Below are 20,946 nucleotides of genomic sequence, written 5' to 3'. Positions count from 1 at the left end.
CACTATGTCAGCATGTTGCCTTTTATGGAGTTTGATGAAGTGCTATTCACTGTCAGACAATACTAGTTGTCAAACTTTGCTAATAACATATATGAAGGAAATAGTTTAGTTGCAGAGCTGTTAACAGCTGCGAGACACAAGTATACCATCAGATTATTTAATTTGAATGTGGACTGTGCCTATTAAAGTTTAAGTTTAATCTTTATATCATTAAGGACTCTTGATTTAAGTGACAGGAAAGCAAATCCGAAGTATTTAAGCAAAAAAGAATTTTTGATATATGTAAATTAAAAATCTGAGGATGTATCTATCTATATATATATGTCTTCAACCAGGAAGAACCTAATCTCTCTTCTTCATCTCTATCTGCTTTCCTCTGTGCCAATTCCATTCTCTGACATGCTTGTTCCTCATTCTGGCAACATAGCTACATCTTTATAAGTCCAAGTTCAGTGGAAAAGAGGAAGCTTTTTCCCTATGAATATGCATAAAAGCCCAGGGCCTGATTCTCACTCCAGATCTGTCACAAACTCATCCCTGAATGGATCACTGGAACCAGAAGACAGATATAGCGCAGATTAACCTAGGTTATGGCATGGTAACAAAACTCTCAAATCCCAAGGGCTTATACAACAATCTTTGCATCTGTCGTGGCCATCAAAGGTAGGCTGCTTCTTGGTCATCCTCACTCTAGATAGAACAGCCACTGTTCGGTTGCTATGACAGTGGCAGAAGAAAGATCTTTGGCTAGACTCATATTAGCAATTAAGTGCTTGGCCTCAAAGTGACACATTTTTTTTTTTCATTCACATCATTTACTGGAACTAGTCACTTGGCCCCATTCAACCACAGAGTCCAGGAAGTGTAACCCCGTCATATATTCAGATCAGGGCGAAATTGAATATTCTGGTGAGGAGCATTAATGAATGACAAATACACTATTTGCCTTAGGTTATATACCCAATGGTCCTGGGATTAGGGACAGCCCCACCACCCTTGGGAGCCTGTCGGTCTCCACAGATAATTTAGGTTTTCGACAGAAAAAAAAGTGAATGAATGCTATCAGAAAAAAAATTACATTCAAGTCAATTTCTAGTAAATGACCAACATTCTGGATTCAGTGAGAGTGTAACTTCCTGTGTGAATAAATTATTAACTTCCAAGGGTTACAGAATTCACCACATCTGTGGTTATAACCCAGTAGCATAAAAGTAAATGTTATTTTTCCCCTAAGCTCCTAATTTTAATCTAGCTGATCCCCTGAAGTAACCAATACAGAGTAAGAAGTTTTCAGAGTAGACATTTTAAATCAAGTTCAGTTTCTAATCTGAATCCATGGGTCATAGGACACGTCAGCCTGTGAAAGTAAGTTGGTTTTTAAGCCTTTAACTCTAGTTCACTTCACAAATGAATATATGAAATTCACATTCCGGTCTCCATTCATATACCATGGCTCTGTCTCTTTGTGGAGTGTAGGTAGCATCATTAGACTAGGTATTTTTCTCCAAAGATGTTCAGTATCAGGGACTTTTCTTCCTTTAATTGTACGGAACAGATGTTCACTTAAACAAATTCAAGAAAAGAGTTTATTGTGAGGCTAAAATAGTGAACCTCTGCTTTCTCCATCTCTACGACTATATGGATCCTCTCCTCTTGATTTTTCTCCTTTTCTCTCTTAGCATCTATTTTTCCTTTCTGAATAATCTTTCTGCTTATTAATTTTCATTGACCAAGGTACCACAGAAACAGAACTGTGACAAGTTACAGTCCCTGGACCACTTAGTCAAATTCCAAGAAAGATAATCAAATTGACTGGCCGTTGGAAATTGGTATACTGTTAGTCACATGAGCTGTGGTTGGGGAAAAATATCACATGGCACATATAGCCAATTTCTTCAGGGCCTTTGGGTGGGGCAGGCTACACAAGAAGGAAAACTGTACAAGAAAGTAAATTGGCTGTGCCTACAGTAGAAAGTAGAGTTAGAATATTAATACTACTTATGCTCACTACAATTATAAGTGCTTTACAAATATTAATTCATTTAATCCCATGATATTGGTACTTGTGTTAGTCCATTTTCATGCCACTGATAAAAATATATCCAAGACTCGATAATTTATAAAGAAAAAGAGGTTTAATGGACTCACAGTTCCATGTGGCTGGGGAGGCCTCACAATCATGGTGGAAGGTGAAAGACACGTCTTACATGGCAGAAGGCGAGAGAGAATGAGAACCAAGCAAAAGGAGAGACCCCTTATAAAACCATTAGATCCATGAGACTTATTCACTACCACAAAAACAGTATGGGGGGAAACTGCCCCCATGATTCAGTTGTCTCCTACCAGGTCCCTCCCACAACATTTGGGAATTATGGAAGCTACAATTCAAAATGAGATTTGGATGGGGGCACAGCCAAACCATATCGGTACTATTATTATTTTCATATGATAGGTAAGAAAACAGATTAAGAGAAATGAAATAATTTGCTCATGGTCATACAGTTCATAAGAGGCAGAGCCATCCAGGCTTTGAAACTGGGCAGTTTTGCTCCTGGGTTTGTGCGCTTACCTTTTTTGCTTTACAACCACTGTTTGCTATTCTAGAGTATCTGGGTTTACATCAGTGAGTTTATTAATGTTTTTGGGTACTCTCTTAAATCTATTTTGCCAGTTGTAAAAAGCTTGTCATTCTCCAAAGCTCATCTCAAATATTAGCATTTTAACTTTGCAGGCTTCCCAAGCCTCTTGCTTCTGCTCCTAAACCACCATGTACGTTTCTTTAATTATCACACAGGTCACCTTGTGCTGTAATTAGATAATACTGTGTTACTACATGCTTCTGTAGGACAAGGGTTATATAGTTTGATCTCTGTATTTGTGGTGCAAAGCATAATTACTGGCACATAGTATGTACTTAATGAATTGTTATTAGTTCATTCACAATGAAAGAATGAATGCATTAAATAATATTTATACCGTGTAAATTGTACCAATATATCTTCTGTTACCATCATATAGGACAAAAAGTGCCTCCATAAGAAAACCTGGGAAAAATGCCAGTGAATGTTTGAAATTACTGGGATTCAGAAGCCAAGACAGTGGTTGGTGTGAGCTTTATGATGTTGTTGTGAAAACCATACAGAGTGGGTTGATATCAGTTGAACTGAATGAACATTTGCAGAGGTAATACAATAACAAACAATCAAAGTTGATGATACTCTTTTCTGATGGTCATAAATGGAGTTTATAGAAATGGAATAGTAAGATTACATTTTAATCCTTCAAATGGAAATATTAACCATTCTTTAAAGGATACTTAAAATGCAAACCAGAATTGACACGGATATGCTATCTGTAATTTCATTTATGATAGTTAAACAAGTGCTTTTGGAAAGCACTCATAACTACAGGTTTCTGCTAACTCCAAAATAGTTTTAAAATAGCACCTTCATTTCTGAAATTCCATGGAGATAGTAATTAACTGTTCATATTATGCATATCTTATAACTATGTATAGATAAGCGGAATTTGTTACTTCAGTGCCCTCATTTTGCTTTCTCATTTCCATGTTTTCTAGACAGCCCATTATGAGAAGAGTTTTAGACAGATTTAAGGTTCATGAAGGGTAGCCACTCATAGAGACAGGTGATCATGTATCTAAAGATAGCTTTTATTTCATAATGGGAGGTTTTACATTTATGATTTTCTTGAATCCAGTTTCCTAGGAATAGAGTCTGAGATGAAAAGCAAGTGATTCATTGAAAGAGAGCTCTTGGGTAAATCCTGTAGGGCAAAGGAGGAAGATGGAAAAAATGATGGTTTCAGATGAAGTATTTCTGTAGCCTGACACCCTCTGGGGAGCTCTGCAGTACGAGTACCAAGGTGGCTCACTTTGCATCCCCACATTGGTTAGTCCTTGTCTGTGGATGTAGGGCTACTCTGGGTGAGGGCCTCTTTTAGGCCAAATCACTGGAGAAGAATTTGAGAACGGGTATCCAGTCCAGGGAAAAAGGTCTGTATTAGTTTGTTAAGGCTGCCGTAACAATGTACCACACACTGGTGGCTTAAACAACAGAAACTTACCATTTCACAGTTCTGGAGGCCAGAAGTACAAAATCAAGGTGCTAGCAGGGTTTGTTCTTTCCAAGGGCTGTGAGGGAAGGAGCTACCCAGGCCTCTCTTCTTGGCTTGTACATGGCCGTCTTCATGGTCTCAGGGTGTTTTCTCTCTATGCATTTCTATGTGTTGAAATTTCTCTTTTATGACACCAGTCATACTGGATTAGAGAAGACCCTAATGACTTCACCTTAACCTGATTAGCTCTGTAAAGTCCCTATCTCTAAATAAGGTCCCATTCTGAGGTACCAGGGGATACTACTTCAACACATGAAGGTGTATGTGTGCAGAGACGGTGATACACAATGCAGTCCCTACCAAGGTCCATCCTAACGATCCTTCACACCTACACAGAGATGCATATTTCAATCCCCATTTAATTATGGTATATATTCTGCATCCTATGGAGAGTCAATAAATTATTGTGCTCATCTTTCTCTTCTATACTTTAAATATGCTCTTTTGTAATTCTAATTAAAATATAACTTAAAATATGCTGCCATGTTTAGAGCTGAGCTGAGACTGTATGACTTCTTCGTTTAAGAACATGTTTTAGAATTTAGTTTGATTTGAGCTGGTTTCTTTTTTATTTCTTTCTCTTTTTTTTATAGAGATTGAGTTGTGCCATGTTGCTCAGGCTGGTGTTGAACTTCTAGGCTCAAAAGATCCACCCTCCATGGCCTCCCAAAGTGCTGGGATGCCTCCCAAGTGACGTGAGCCACTGTGCCCAGCCTGAGCCGGTTTCTTGATGGCCAAGAGTTTCTTTACAATCATTAATGAATCTAACCTGTTGGCCTTGAGAATACTTGATTTTAAAAGACGTCTGTTTGATAATGGCTCTTTGCTTGGGTGTTATTAGGTATCAGTGATGTTCTTGATGCTGCGTTTTTCCCTCGGGTCTCACCTCTTTCTTCCATGCAGGTTTATTGTACTTCACCTCTCTTCCACCATGGACAATAGTCATTTGGTTACTTTTGTGAAATCTTTAGAGGAAGCCATGCTCAGCACCACTGCCTGCATAGTGCTGTCTCACCAGAAGGACAATCCACATAGAATAGCTGTTTTAGTGGTGCCTTCCAAAGATTTAAGCCAGGCGCTTAAGAACCTGCGCTTGGAAGGGTTTGGGGGACCTCCAGAGCCATCTCGTCATTTCCAAGTTCGAGAAGGAGAACAACTTCTTTTAAGATTTACTGGAAACATATTTGCTTCAAGTACGTATAAAGAAATCTTTTTATATATTTTATGGGCTATAAGCCACAAGCTCTTCAAAAGAGTTTGCTAAACTTGTGTTACTAAGGAAACCTTCAGAGGATTGACGAGAGACTTTAGGAAGTAGGAAGAGAAAAAGACTTATGTATTATACTTCTTCCATTCCCATTTCTTTATTTTCTCCTTAGGGCATGCATGTTCCTTTACAGGAAGATTCTAAGTGATACTTTTTAGAAACAGCCTTTTCCACAGTTACTATCTGAATCCAAACTAGGATCATATCTTTCCTACGACAATAAAGTTGCCTTCTAAGTGCTTCCATTATTGGCCGTATGAAATCAATTACCATGTGGTAATAAGAGTGATCATTTAAAAACATAAATCATACTATATTATACCAGTGATTACAACCTTATTTTTACCCCCTATTCTATCTAAAATAATATCCAAACTCTTTAAGATGTTTTACAAAGAATCTAACCTGGGCATCAGTGGACTCCCAAAAGATATGTGAATAGATCTATATTTCAGTATAATTGCCATATTTTTAATTCCATGTATTTTATTTTATATTTTTCAAAGACTACTCTGAGAATCAATGGGCAGTTTTCACCAAACTCTAAAGGAGTCTATGGCAAAAAAGAAATTAAGAATAATTGATCTAGGCTGGGTACATGGCTCACCCCTGTAATCCCAGAACTTTGGGAGGCTGAGGCAGGCAAATCACTTGAGGTCAGGTGTTCAAGACTGGCCTGGTCAACATAGTGAAACCTCATCTCTACTCAGTTAAAAAAAAAATTAGTCTGGTGTGGTGGCCGGTGCCTGTAATCCCAGCTACTGGGAGGCTGAGGCAGGAGAATCACTTGAAACTGGGAGGCAGAGGTTGCAGGTTGCAGTGAGCTGAGATCATCTAAATGACGTACGTACCTTGCTTATTTCTTTTCCCGTATTTCTCTAGTGCTATTTTTGTTTTCACTCTAAATCTTACCACAATTTGAAATTATTTAATTAACTTATTTACTTTTTGTTCATATAGTTATGCTATGTCCTTTACCCTTCACCAGAATGAAAACTTCATGAGGGCAGTGACCATGTCTTTCTTGTTAATACATCCTCCGAGCCTAACACAGGAACTGGTATATCCAAAGCTTTTTTTTTTTTTCTTTACAAAATGCTTTATTTTTGATATCAATCCAACTAAACATTGATACAAGTAATGTATTACCAGTTATTGTACACCGTAATCAAATACACTGAAGAAATATCATTGACTGATAAACAAACTATCACTTTCATTTTCTTCTGTACAATGTTTGATAGACTTATATCTAGAGAGTGATTTCAACAATGAGTTTTTCAGCCCTTGTAGTCTCCAGTGTCTATTGTTGCCATCTTCATGTCCATGTGCATCTAAGTTTAGCTCCCACTTATAAGAACATGTAGTATTAGGTTTTATGTTTCTGCATTAATTTGCTTAGGATGATGGCTTCTAGTTGCATCCATTTTGTTGCAAAGGACATAATTTTGTTCTTTTTTTGTGGCTGCATGCTATTCCATGGTGTATATATACCACATTTTCTCGATCCAGTCCACTGTTGATGGGCACCTAGCTTGATTCTATGGCTTTGCTATTGTAAATAGTGCTGCAATGAACATGCAAGTACTTTTGATAAGTGTGTAGTGAATGAATGATTATATAACAGTGATGAGGAAAGCAAGCAGGATGAATATGAGAGGTGGCAGGAGAGATTAGAGAAGTGAATGAATAGATGAGACTAAAGCGGTCAAAGGAAAGAGATGAAGAGAAAGAGAAAAGGAAGAAAAAGAACATGAAGAGAAAACAGCTATGTGGGAATAGAAAGCAAATGTTCTTTGAAAGAGTTGCCATCACAACAATTTCTTTTTCATTAAGTCAACACCTTCCTCTTTCTAACTGCTTGCCCTGCGGTGAAATAGAGTCTAACAGGTGTGTGCATAAAAATGAGGTGAGAGGGAAAATTCAGGACAGATTTTATGAAGATTTCTGGCCCTGGAGGCTTTCTACATTGACTTGAGGGGATGTACTCTGTTTGTTTATAAATTAATATGGATCCCATTTATTTTATTATGCCTATTTTCTCTCTGATTCAAGAAATAGCTCCAAGCCTCATTGGTTCTTTTTTGCTTCAAAGAAGGGACAAGGCTTGAAGCTGATGCTGCCCTCCCCCCTTTTTTGATATCTCAGGAATAAGTGAGACCTAAAATGTCCCAATTTTAAGTGTCTATTCTACTCTCACATACAGGATCTCAGCATCTGAACCAGCTGACAGGACTTAGTGAGCAAGTGACAAAGATGGCAGAGAAGGGGGCAGGGAAGAGAGAGGAGAGAGAGGAAGGAAGGGTGGAAGAGGCCCCTTCCTACTTGGCTTCCGGAGCAGAAACCACAGCGTCCACCCTGGAGAAATCTCTCTAATGAGATATAGTACTAACCAGAAGTGTCCCACCCAAACTAATGATGCAAATGATTTTCCTGTAATACTGTGAACAGCAGCTGTGTTTACCAACCACCCTAAACAGGAGTGCATTACTGTTCTACTCACAAGCAGTGGTACTGAATATCCCACTGCCTGCTGTGGAGACCGGGGAGCACCTGCTAAACCAAGAGCATCCAAGGCAGCCAGCACCTGTGCAATTCCTCCGTAGAAGGGATGGGGAAGAGTTCGTCTTCATTCAAGGAAAATGAGTCAGGCAGGATACCCAGATCCTAGGTTTGCTTTTCCTAGGGAGACAGGCTCAGATCTGGAGCCTCACTGGGTTTTTCTCTGCCTAAGAGGGACAAGATCCTCAGTAAACAATTGATACCTCATCCTGGTAAAAGAATTGATCCATCCTTTTATCAGGGCCTAGAGTAGTCTCTGTGAATCTCAAAGAGATAAAGCTAGAGATTCTCTGCCTGGAGGATTCTCCTCGCCCTCCCCACCCCCACCCTCACCCCCAGTTCTCTCCTGCTGTATCTTCAGGTCTCACCTTAAAGATCACGTTCTGAAAAGCTTTCTCTGTCCTTCCTGATTATGTCAGAACTTATTTTATTTTTTATAGTTCTATTATACTTTTGCAGATCCTCCTTTTTTCTTTTGTGGCCTCTGTCACATGCAATTTTCTATTCGTTCATTTAATTGTTTGATCAACTCCAGTTTCTCCTACCACAGTCCCATCCGTGGAGGCACTGTCCTGTTGGCGGTCAGCATTCAGTCCCCACACCTAGGACAGAGTCTGACAGTTAGAAGAAACTCAGTATTTGTTGAAAGAAATGAAGACTAAAGTTTAGAAAAAAACATTATAATATTAAGCGCAATTAAAAGTATTTAAAACTTTAATTAATAAATTTAGATTACTGCCCTTTGAAAATGCCAAAATCTCTCTATTCACTTATAGAGAATATGAATGGCTTTTCAGTGAAGGTCACAGGACACGGACTATATTTCCATCTCTAATAGGAAGGAAGATGGATAGATGTGTCCTTTGGTTTTTATAATGGTTTTTGGCATTCTTCTGGACACAAGCTACAGCAAGCTTTCATTCTCTAGGTGAGAGTTGTCAGTTTAGCACTTGGATTATTGCAAGATAACCAAGCCCCCACTGCACACAAAATCCAGAAAGTGCCAGAAAGTGTTTTAATATGATTTTATATAATGGCAACATAGCATCACCCATAACATCTAGTAATGCCCTATCAGATCTGTCTTTTAAAGTTGCCCTGAATGCCCTTTGGCCTAGGGCAGTGATTTTTCTAGATATTCTATGGGATGTGTCTCTACATGTATCTGTACACCTATATAATAACCGTTCTTTAATTTGCTAAACAAAAATTTGTTGACCTTATGTATATTAAAGTCTAATGAAGAAAGACAGAGAATAAGCAAATAAGTAAATAAAATGCATAGCTTAATGTGGGCTGAAAAGTGAATTATAGAAGAATAAAGAAGGGAAAGGATGGGGGATCTTAAGGGATGTAGCAGGCTTGCAGTTTTATCTTAGGGAAGACCATTCTGGGAAGGTGACATTTTTAAAAAAGAAGTTTCTAAGAGGGTGAGGAAGCAAGCCATAATCCTATCTCAAGGGAGTTTATCCCAGGCAGAGGGATTGCCAGTGCCAGTGAACTCGGTGGAAACCTGCCTTGTGTGTGTGGGGAACAGTGGGAGCCTGAGATGGCTGGATCAGAGGGAGTGAGCACAGGTTGTGGAAGATGAGGTGAGAACTGATCATGCCTTGTAGGCCATTGGAAAGACGGCCTTTTCTGCTGAGTGACTTGGGGAAACATGAAGGCTTTTCAACAGAGGAGTGATCTGAGTTAGATTATAACTGCATTGAGAATAGGCTTTAGAGCAAGAGGAGAAGCAGGGAGACTAATTGCAGTAAACCAGGTAAAAGATGGCATGGCTTAGAGGTAGAGCTGGTGGAGAATGGGTTAGAATATAGAAATACATTGAGCCAGTGGTTCTCAGAGGGTTTTTCTGGTTTCCCGGACTGCTAGCCCTTTCAATTTTTTTATCTGACTTTTCTGAGCAAAAGCATTTATTCTTGCATTTGTATTTTCTATGTCATCAATGAAAAATATTTAATGCCCATTATTGAGAAGAAAATATATTACTATAAGGGACAGCAGGTAATCCACAAAATATAAGTAAATTCTCGAACTTTTTACATGACAGGTATTTACTGTCATGTAAAATAGCTACTATCTCAAGACACTTCTAGGGGACTATATACGTAAGATATTGAGAAGAAGAAAAAGATTCTCAGGAGGTCAACTAGTGCTTGATTTTACACTTTGGATATGGAATGAATGAGTTTTTCTTTTATTTCTCCTTTAAATATGCCAGTGAGGGAGAAAAAAACAGAGTAGTGCAATTTCTTCATGCAACTTCTATTTTTTTGGATCTATTTTTTTGTTCAGGGACCAGACGTCTTTAAAATATAATATTATGCCTTAACAACAATGAAACTCCAACTTTAAAAAATTACAAAATGGTTTCTGTTTACAACATGAAGATTTTGCTATTTACTGTTAGTAAATCCTCAATAATTTCATCCCTACTTCATATATAAATGTGATCTTTAGAGAGTTTCCCTAGAGATCTTTAGTTTTAAAAATTGGTAAAAGTTTTAGATCTCAATTGAACCAGAGTGGCTATGCCTCACCCTCAATCCTTATATCCTCTGTATAAATCATTTCTTATGAATAATTGTGCACCCAACAGAGAGTATAATGTCTTTCAAGGGGTAGAAGGGGAAATTTACTAATTGATATTCCACAGGGACCAAAGTAGTAAAATTTTTCTTGATAGCACTCTAGTAGTATGGAAGCAGAAGTTAGCCAGGTGTCACTCCAGTGAGCTGGAAACTCCAATTTACCTAATTTACTATTTAGATAACATTTAAATTACTCCAAATAATCCACTCTTTTTTTTTTTTTTTAACCAAAGTGAGACTCTCTTAAGAAGACAATCCCTGGCTAGTCATTCGGCTCCTAGGAATCGGGTTTTTTTTTTTTTTTTTTTTTTTTCTTCTAAGTAGCCAGGTTGCCTCTCAAATATAAAGTTTTGCAAAGGGATCTACTTCTACACCTTCTGTAATCTGGAGTTATTCTATTTCTAGATTTAACTGAGCTTTAGAAAAATCACCAAAATGACCTCAAGCAGTCAGGACCGGGGGAAGGGTCCTGGTATCATCTACATCTCTCACTGAAGTCTTTGTTCCCTGGGCAAAATGGAACGTTTTCCATGAGAGAAAACTCTGGGCAGTCAACTGTATGTTGACTTACAGTAGACAAAGGAAGTTTCCATGTAGACATGAAAGCTAAATCTTGGCCAGATGTGGTGGTTCATGCCTGTAATCCCAGCACTTTGGGAGGCCGAGGAGGGTGGATTGCTTGCCTTCAGGAGAGTTCGAGACCAGCCTGGGCATCATGGTGAAACCCCGTCTGTATGAAAAAAAAAAAAAAAAAATAGCCAGGCACGGTGGCACACATCTATAGTCCCAGCTGCTTGGGAGGCTGACGTGGGAGGATAATTTGAACTTGGGAGGTGGAGGGTTTAGTGAGCTGAGATTGTGCCACTGTGGAGCTGTGTCATTCCAGCCCGGGTGACAGAGTGAGGCTCAGTCTCAAAAAAAGAAAAAAAAAAGTTTCATCTTGACATTTCTTTAAAAAAATCTGAGTTTTTTTTGTTTTTGGTTTTGATTTTGGTTTTGGTTTTTTTCTGTGTGCAAATTCAAAATAGTGCAAGAATCCTGCCTTTTATCATTTGGTATCATTGCTGTCATTTATTGAGCACTTACTGCGTGCCAGGTCCGATGATAATTATTTTATCCACATTTTCTCATTTCATTTCCTAAACAATCCTAGGAGTTAAGCTTTATTTCTCCTGTTTTAAGGGTAAGGAAGCTAAGGGAAGCTAAGGGAAGCTAAGGAAGGGTAAGGAAGCTAAGGGAAGTCTCTGAAAAGCTCAGAGATCTGAAAAACAATGGACAAATATTAACAGATAAATATTACAGAATACACAAATCATGGAGGCTGGACTTGAACCTAGATCGATACATCCAAGGCATATTATCTTAAATGCTACATTATAGCTTCCTACAAGTTTTACAAATTTTGATGCAGACATATATTGCCTTAGGAAACATGGTAGTGTTTATTCTGCTGTTGAAATAACAAGGTAAAATATTCTGATTGTCATGGTAAAACCCCAATGAGTGAAATGTTATGTTCACAAAAACCCTAGAATTTTCAGTAAGGAGTTGATAAAACATTTGTATATTATCACTTTAGGAGAATCCGTCAGGTTTTCATAGAAATTTCAGTAACACAAATTCAATAACTATCACACCTGAAATTTCTAGATCAACACTGTCCATTTTCACAATTGTGGAAATGTTTTACATCTGTGCTATTCATTATGGTAGCCTTTATGCTTATGCTGTCACTGAGACTTTTAAATGTAGGTAGACTGAGGAGTTAAATTTAATTATATTTACTGTTCATTAATTTTCATTTAAACTTAAATTGCCACATGTTATAGGAGAGTGCATTTCTGGAACGTCTATTGTGAGGTCGCAATATGAATAGTTAGGGGAAAGGAGAAAGATAATTCTCAATGGGTGAAAATAATTTTCTAAATGTTGCAAAAGCTGAATATTTCTAGTAGTTTCTGGTTATATCAAAATGGAATAGAGAAAGAAAAGCTAAAGATTATTTGGTTTAGAAGCAGCCAGAGAGCACCTGGCCCAACAACCCATGAGAAATCTTTTGAGCAATCCACATGGTCTCTGCCTATTGTTCCTCTGTCAAGTTATGTTTTGACAAAAGATAATGATACACAAAAGTTTTAGTCATATTTTTAAAGTAAAATAATTATTTGGATTTTTAAAAATTAAGTAACACAAAGTGATACATCTTTTTGTTGTTGTTGTTGTTTTTAAATTAATTGATTTATTTTTTTTGAGACGGAATCTCCTTCTGGAGCCTGGGCTGAAGTACAGTGGCGCGATCTCTGCTCACTGCAAGCTCCGCCTCCCGGGTTCACGCCCTTCTCCTGCCTCAGTCTCCCCAGTAGCTGGGACTACAGGCGCCCGCCACCACGCCCGGCTAATTTTTTGTATTTTTAATGGAGACGGGGTTTCACCATGTTAGCCAGGATGGTCTTGATCTCCTGACCTCGTGATCCGCCCGCCTCGGCCTCCCAAAGTGAGATATCTTAATGGTAATAAATGCATTTTACTTCTATTTAGGTAATGGGAAAGATTATGGAAAAGACTACACACTTATTTTTCACTTGCAAAGAAAACCTAGGCTGGAACTCCAAATCAAAGAAGTGGACGAATTTGGAAACTATAGCTGCCCTCATTATAAAGGCACCATTGTCGTTTATAAAGTACCTAAAGGAAAGATAGTCCCCAACTTGAATCAATCTCTCGTAATTAATGAAAACCATTCTCAGTTGCCAATTTGCAAATTACCATTGAAATTGCCAAAGGTGAGTTATTTTACTTTTCTAATTATTACATTTTGTTACTTATTTAAAATTCTGTAACACAATCAGTTTTGCAGGCATAGAGACACACACAGTTAAAAGAAAAGGTAAGAATAGAGTTAATAAAGAAGGAGTAGGTAGGTCCAATTTTAGAGTATCAGAAAACGTGTTAGGATTTCTCCTTTTGTTCGTATCAGCCTTTCTAACAAGAATGCTTCAGATTGGTCTGGTCCTCACAGCATGTTGTTGCTAACTATGAAAATAATGTCATTCATTTTCTGTAACTGCCTCTGAGTCACTGGAAAATCATTTATGAAAAAAAAATGCATTTCAGAGCACATCATTTTAAGGAAAAGTCATGGTGAAGAGCAAAATGACCTCAAAATACTTACATTGAAACTTACCACATTCTGTGTGTTTGTTTCATGAGTTATACTTGCCTAAAATTCTTACTCATGTCAGAAAGTAGGATTAAATTATTCTTTGAATATGTCTAACACACAAATAAATACATTTTATTGCTGTATATTACAATTTCTTTCAGTGAAACAGGACTTGGTGAATCTAAACTACATTTTTAATAAGAAATATAACTGAAAAATTTACTTCATTAATCTTGAGGTAAAAACAAACTTCTTATTCTTTAAAGAAAGCTAAAATCACTTTCCCATGTTTATATTTTTTGTGTGTATGACTAGCAGAAATGTGTTTACCATGTGGTTAGATTTTGTTCTGATTTAAAATAAATCATTAAAGTAATTTAGCAAATATTAATATGGAACTTCTGAAATAGGGGATGTGCTGCGCTAGGCTTTGTGATAAATACAGAGCTGTAAAGGATAATACATGCCCTAAAGCTGTGTTGTTCTGAATGGTCACTACTGTCCATATGTGGCTATGGAGCACTTGAAATATGGCTAGTCTAAACTGAGATGGGCAGTAAGTTTAAGATATGCACCGCATTTCAAAGACTCAGTACAAATAATATATAAACTATCTCATTAATAATTTGTTTATATTGACTACATGGTAAATTTATATTTTGGTTATACTAGGTTATATAAAATATATAAAAATTAACTTCCTCTTTTATTTTTTTAAACATTTTAGTTACTATTAATAGAATATTTTAAATTATATATGTATCTCAAATTATATTTCTATGGAATAGTGCTTCTGTAAATGAATTTATAATCCAGTGAACAAGTACACAAAACATATACACAAAATTATGTTGTAAGATAGTAACTGGTTGAAGTTATATTTAGATGATATAAGCAGTGGTACTAACAGTTGGTACTAGATGGTATTAATAGTTGTTCAGAGAAGGGAAATGGCTTTTCCACAATCTGTAACCAGTAGAAGTTTGTGGTATTTGTGGCATTTTATCTTAACTTTGTAAGTTGGTGGAAATTCAGCCACTGGAAATGAAGAAAAAAGGCAAGTTAGGGGGAGAAAATACAGTGCATTTGACTGGGGTGGTAAGCATAGCTTAGCAGGAATTCACAAGTTGTGTAATAACCATTGTAATAATGTCTAATATGCCAAAGGCCTTTCAAATACTTTCTATGCATTGTATCACTAAACTCTCACAAAAGTGCTATGATACATAATTGTTCTTACTTTGTGGGAAACTGACGCACAGACATTTTAGGCAACTTGCCCAGGTTCTCATGGCTAAGTAAATGGCAGAGCTAAAATTCAGACCCAAGAAATCTGCTTCCTGTGTGTTGAATGGCTATGATGCTGTCACTTTGTTAGCACATAAAGCTAGGATTACTAGTCAAAGATACAAGATGGATTTTAGGGCATCTAGGTTCCCATTTGATGTATGATGTCTGTACTATGCTTTAGTATAGAGATAATATTAGAAATATTTAACAAATGATATGACCTGAACACCAACCAGTGAACTTGAAAGCAGCCCTCAGTAGGTTCCTGGTGACATTAACTTTACTTGCTGTTTTTGAGGAGATCCCGGGGTCCCTGGTAAGTATGCATAAGTAGAGGAATTGATTAAGCCATTGATACTGAAAATGATACTTTCATGACAGTATAGCCAAACTGGTGTACATCTACTATCAGTTTTGCTTCTGTGCGTTTTCATTTCCACTGTAAGACTTTGCACCATACGGCCGTTACCTATGCATGCGGCACTTTTCCCTGAGATAGTCCCATAGCTGCTTCTTTATCATTCAGGCCTCAGCTCAGATGTCACTTGTTATTCTTATTCCCTTATCTCCCAATCTGAAGTCGCTTTTTTAACTTGTCACCCTTTCTCGATTTACTTCCTAACACCCATCATTGATTTTTTTAGATTTATTTGTTCATATATTTTCTATTTTTCTTTGCTTCTTTAAAAAGCAAACTCTGTGAATGAAGGATCCTGTCTATTCTATCCAGGTTCCTTCTTCTGTGATTAGAAAAGTGCCTGGCACATAGCAGGCACCCTAAATATCTATGACTTGATGAATAAGGGGAGGTCTATAGTTTTCTCTCCAGATTCTAAAAGTTTAAGAACTATTGACTTGAAGGAATACTCAAATCCTCTCTGTTCCATAGTTTAGAGCTTGATTCTACAAACTCTTAACTGGCACCCTAAGGCATCGATGTGGATCAACATGAAGATCTGGAGTGGAGAGGGGTACATAAGGGCTGCTCTCCAGGCAGCTCAGCCGGCACATTACTTCCAGAGAGTCCCATGTTGCTGTGCTTCCATGAGAGGATGAAAGGGAGACAAGCCAGGGGTGGTTGGAATCCTCTGGCAAGAGGGGGTAAGGGCCTTACTGAGATGATGGCAGACCATGGAAAGAAGGGCCCTTATGTCAGAGAGGACAGACGTGAAGTCCAAAAATGTGACAGGAATTCAGCTTTCACTTATTAGTGTTTTCTCTGTTACCTGACTTTATAAAAGTAGCCAAATTAGTCAAGCCGAATTAGCCAACATAGATAATTTAGGGGTTTGTGTAGATTTTCCTCAGTAAAAGTCTGTGTTTACGATTGTCCAGTACTTTTGAATCAGCTTCTTCTCTGCTTTGCTTCTAACACACCATTCCTTACCTATGTGCCTGAATAATTCTTACTGAACCTCTTTCACATTGGTGCTTAAGTGCAACCTCTCCAAGGAAGCCTTCCCTCACTCCTCCTTTGTAGCAGGTTAAGTGTTCCTGGTATATGGACCTACAGCGTTTTGTACTCTCCTTATCACTGTAGTTACCATATTTCATGACAACCACTTGCTTGTTTCCTTCCCTTGTTGATGTAATGGCTTTTCAGGGAGTCTTTTTCCTGAAATATTTTTTTCTTTCTTTTTTTTTTGAGACGGAGTCTTGCTCTGTCACTCCAGGCTGAGTGCAGTGGCCGTGATCTCGCTCAGCTCCACCTCCGGTTCACTTCTATTCTCCTGCCTCAGCCTCCCGGAAGCTGGGACTCCAGGCACCCCACCTCGCCTCCTGCTAGTTTTGTAATTTTTTAGTAGAGACGGGTTTCACTGCAGCTAGCCAGGACACCTCCCATCTCTCCTGATCTCGCGTGGATCCTACCTGCCTCGGGCCTCCCAAAGTGCCATTTCATAGGCTTGAGCCACTGCCTGCCCTGAAATATTTTTTTTCTAATCACCCTCCTTGTGAAATTTTATTACCACAGATATATTGTGTGTCTGTTTATATACTACATATTTATCTGTGTTTTATACATCTAAAAGAATAAGCCTTTTTGTGTCTCACCCAGGGACGAATTTTCTCTCCCCAAGGGTGACATTATCAAAATTGAGAATGCGTTCAATAAACTGCGCAGGCACAGACTCTGTCCCACTCAACTCTCTATTGCCAGTGCGGAGAGATAGTACATGCTTGATAAATATTTGTGACTAACTAGATGAACAAGATAATTTCTGCAAACCTTACAATTACTCAGCCTTGAAATTGATAATCCTGAAACTATATTGGCATGTTTAAAAATAGTACATTTAAATGTCTGCTGCCTTTCATAGATGAATCTACTGCCAATAGGCCATCTGTGCTTTCTTTTTATCCCAGATGGGTTTGTATAGGGCTTTCCAAATTCACTCCCTGGGCCCTTTCTTGTGCCCAAAGTCTTCAGAAATAAGTTTGTCGGGTTGAAAAAGAATCTGTGGCTGTGGGAACTTTTTTCTGTTCAAACTAGTGTAACTAAATGGGAATTGAAACCATGACCTTTATTTTTGCAAGATGAGACTTATTTCATAAAGTTCAGAATTTAAAAAATTCACCTCAACTAAGCAGTATTAGAATGTGCTATTTTTCAGGAAATGGAAGTAGCCTAATATAGCAACAGCTTGGCATTAATGAACATGACACTATGTGGGTATTTATACATGTAGCATAAAACAGGTGAAGGTATTTGTCCAAATTAAAAGTGTTTCACGGAGAACCCACAGCAAATATTTACATATATGTATATAGGCATAGAACCACACACAAAATTATAAAGTGTGATGTAAATATACTGTATCTGATTCATAAAGATGAGAAGACATATCACTTTTACTTCACACTTGTGAGGATCTCTGTGTCTCTTATTCTACAGCCTCTGTAGTTCATTCATTCATATATTAATTAATTCAACAAACAGTGTATCCCAAAGCCTCAATGTATAGTGATGTTCTGGTTTGTAGGGTCTCATTCTTCCCTTTCTTCTTTATAGCCTGTTTTCTTTTCTTTCTTTCTTTTTTTTTTTTTTTTTTTTTGAGACGGAGTCTCACTCTGTCACCCAGGCTGGAGTGCAGCGGCCGGATCTCAGCTCACTGCAAGCTCCGCCTCCTGGGTTCACGCCATTCTCCTGCCTCAGCCTCCCCAGTAGCTGGGGCTACAGGCGCCCGCCACCACGCCCGGCTAGTTTTTTGTATTTTTTAGTAGAGACGGGGTTTCATCGTGTTAGCCAGGATGGTCTCCATCTCCTGACCTCGTGATCCGCCCGTCTCGGCCTCCCAAAGTGCGGGGATTACAGGTTTGAGCCACCGCGCCCAGCCTATAGCCTGTTTTCAACTAAGAGGCAGAGTTATCCCTTAAAGCAGAGGTCCCCAATCCCTGGGCCATGAAATGGTAGCAGTCCGTGGCTGGTTAGGAACCAGGAGGTGAATGGTGGGCAAGTGAGCAATGCTTCATCTGTATTTACAGCCACTCTGCATTGCTTGCTTTACTGCCTGAGCTCTGCTTCCTATCAGATCAGTAGCAGCATTTGATTCTTGTAGGAGTGCAAACCCTATTGTGAAATGTACCTGCAAGGGATCTAGGTTGTGTGCTTCTTACAAGAATCTAATGCCTGATGATCTGTCATTGTCTCGCATCACCCCAGATGGGATCTTCTAGTTGCAGGAAAACAAGCTCAAGACTCCCACTGATTCTACTTTATGGTATATAATTATCTGATTATATATTAAAATATAATAATAATAGAAATAAAGTGCACAATAAATGTCAGTTGCCTGAATCATCCCGAAACCATCCCTGCAACGTGGAAAAATGGTCTTCTATGAAACTGGTTCCTGGTGCCAAAATAGTTGGAGACTACTGCCTTAAAGTATCAGTCAAATCATCTCATGCCTCTGCTCCAAACCCTTCAGTGGCTCCCAGCTTCCTTCAGAATAAAGGCTCTGTGTGAACTTGGCCCTCACTGACTCCAGGGCCTTCTCTGCTCTACTCTCCTCCTCACTTATTCAATCATAGTGACCTTCTTGAGTTTTTGGAATATGCCACACCTGCTTCTGCTTTAGGTCTTTGTGCTAGTGATTCCCCTTGCTGGAATGTTCTTCCATCAGATACCTGCATACCTGTCACCCTTACGTCCTTCACTTCTTTGCTGAAACTTCACCTTCTCTCTGTGGTTTATCCTGACTCTAATGTTGCAATCTACTCTTACCCCTACAACCTGACATTCCTAATCCTCTTTCATCTGCCTTATTTCTTTTCCTCGAAATCATTTCTCCATTTTTACATGTATTTCTTCATTTGAACATTTCTTGCAGAAAAACCCTCTATTCCATAACTAGAAAGTAAGCTCTGTGAAGATGGGGAACATTTTTTGTTCACTGCCAAATCACAAGTACCTAGAATGGTGTCAGGCGTAAGTGAGATGCTCGATAAACATGAGTGAATGTGTATATATCAATATAACTTGCATTTTATGGACCAAAAATGTAAGGAGGAAAGTTAGAAGTGCCAAAGAAGAAAATAAATTAGCATTAGAAGATGGACACAGAATTCGTGGTGTGAATTGGCAGGTGGGATAGTTTGGGAAGACCTCACTGTGGAGGGAACTACTGGGCTGAGGAGCAACAGGAGGCCAGAACCTTCCTATATGGCCAGGAGAGCATCCAAGTGGGAGATGCAGCAAGTTCCAAGACTCCGAGATGGGCACGCGTTTCAAGTCAAGGTCTCAAAGGAAGGCTGTGATGGTCAGCGCACATGTGAGGGCTACAGAAAGATGATGAGGTTTGTAAGATAGGAAGCGTCCTGGTGACACTTCATATTGCATATAATCTTCTGAAAATGATCCCATAAACAATATATTTGAAAATATGTGGCTGAAAAGAATAATGATTCACCCCTATATCTTTCTTAAGTTGTGCCTCAGCCTTTCTCCTTTCACAAAATGTTCAAGTAAATTCAGTTCACACTGTACATAATTGTACTTTGGCAAAAACAAGGCAAGTTTCAAAAAAACTCTCAAAGGTTTTTTAGGTGGAAGGGAGTGGAGAGAATATTTTGTGCGTGTGTGCATGTGTGTATGCGTCTGAAGTCACACCAGATAGGTGACTGCAGGCCGTTTGCTTATTTGTGCTAGCTTGGGTTGTGACTGCTTTTGACTCCTTCCTCCTACTTGGAGGTTTTGCTTTGAAGGAAAGAAGGGCTGCAGATCTGATTGCTGTCACCTGTTCGAGGCTGGAGTTTCCCAGTAAAATCTAACCCACGTATTTATGTAAGCGACCTGTTGACCCAAGTTTTGCTTAGCCTGAACTTCCTGGATTATTGTTTTTTTAAAACTGAACTCCTGACATGTGATTTCTAGTAAATAATGATACAGCTTCAACACTTTCTTTCTCACCACATTAAATAACTTGCTGTGTCAAAGGCAGGAAGCAGGCAGATAGCAGTGCAGGAATCAGTTGGTCGGAATCGCCACTTTCACCACTGGATTCCGTTACCATCTCTCTGCTCTGCTAGGGGTAATGTTGTTCCTATATTATTTTTTCCAACAATACGAAATACCAAAGCAATTTTGACTAGATAAATGAGATGATTCTGAACCATTAAAAATATTTACATCCACAAGCATTTTAATTCTACTCAGACTTCTCAGTTGCAGTAATTTTACAAAATTATATTAGGGTTCAAGGAGAAAATGAAACTTATTCTGTTATTGCTAGGCATTTTAAAAAGGAGACTGAAAGAGCACATTAGAAGAAAGTCTTATAAGAAAAACCAGGATTTTGTTTTGTTTTGTTTTGTTTTTTTCTTGCTGTGGTTTTTGAGGGAATAGTGGCCACAAGGTGTTTCTTAAGTTTTCCATAACCTAGTGTCATGCTTTCTATACTAGAGTTAATGCCAATACCATATTTGGTGCTTCATGT

At 38.4% G+C, this 20,946-nt stretch overlaps 1 protein-coding gene and 1 long non-coding RNA gene across 6 annotated transcripts in view; one reads left to right on the top strand and one right to left on the bottom strand.

Moving 5' to 3' along the window:
• The window catches only part of LOC103881181, a 39,771-nt gene extending 31,372 nt beyond the window's left edge, over positions 1-8,399 (bottom strand). The window contains exon 1 of the long non-coding RNA XR_004182818.1: positions 8,332-8,399. This is a non-coding gene — a long non-coding RNA (uncharacterized LOC103881181). The remainder of the gene's footprint in view (positions 1-8,331) is intronic.
• Positions 1-20,946, top strand: part of DTHD1 (death domain containing 1) — a 105,192-nt gene that overhangs the window by 59,852 nt on the left and 24,394 nt on the right. For all 5 annotated transcript variants that reach the window (XM_031664664.1, XM_031664667.1, XM_031664666.1 and 2 more), the window contains 3 exons: positions 3,019-3,183; positions 5,038-5,327; positions 13,096-13,340. In XM_031664664.1, the coding sequence (XP_031520524.1) occupies positions 3,019-3,183; positions 5,038-5,327; positions 13,096-13,340 (700 nt within the window). The remainder of the gene's footprint in view (positions 1-3,018; positions 3,184-5,037; positions 5,328-13,095; positions 13,341-20,946) is intronic.

The sequence above is a fragment of the Papio anubis genome, chromosome 3 (assembly GCF_008728515.1).
Source record: "Papio anubis isolate 15944 chromosome 3, Panubis1.0, whole genome shotgun sequence".
NCBI lineage: Eukaryota > Metazoa > Chordata > Mammalia > Primates > Cercopithecidae > Papio > Papio anubis.
Note: the sequence above shows the minus strand (reverse complement) of the source record. Positions and strands in the feature narration are given on the sequence as shown.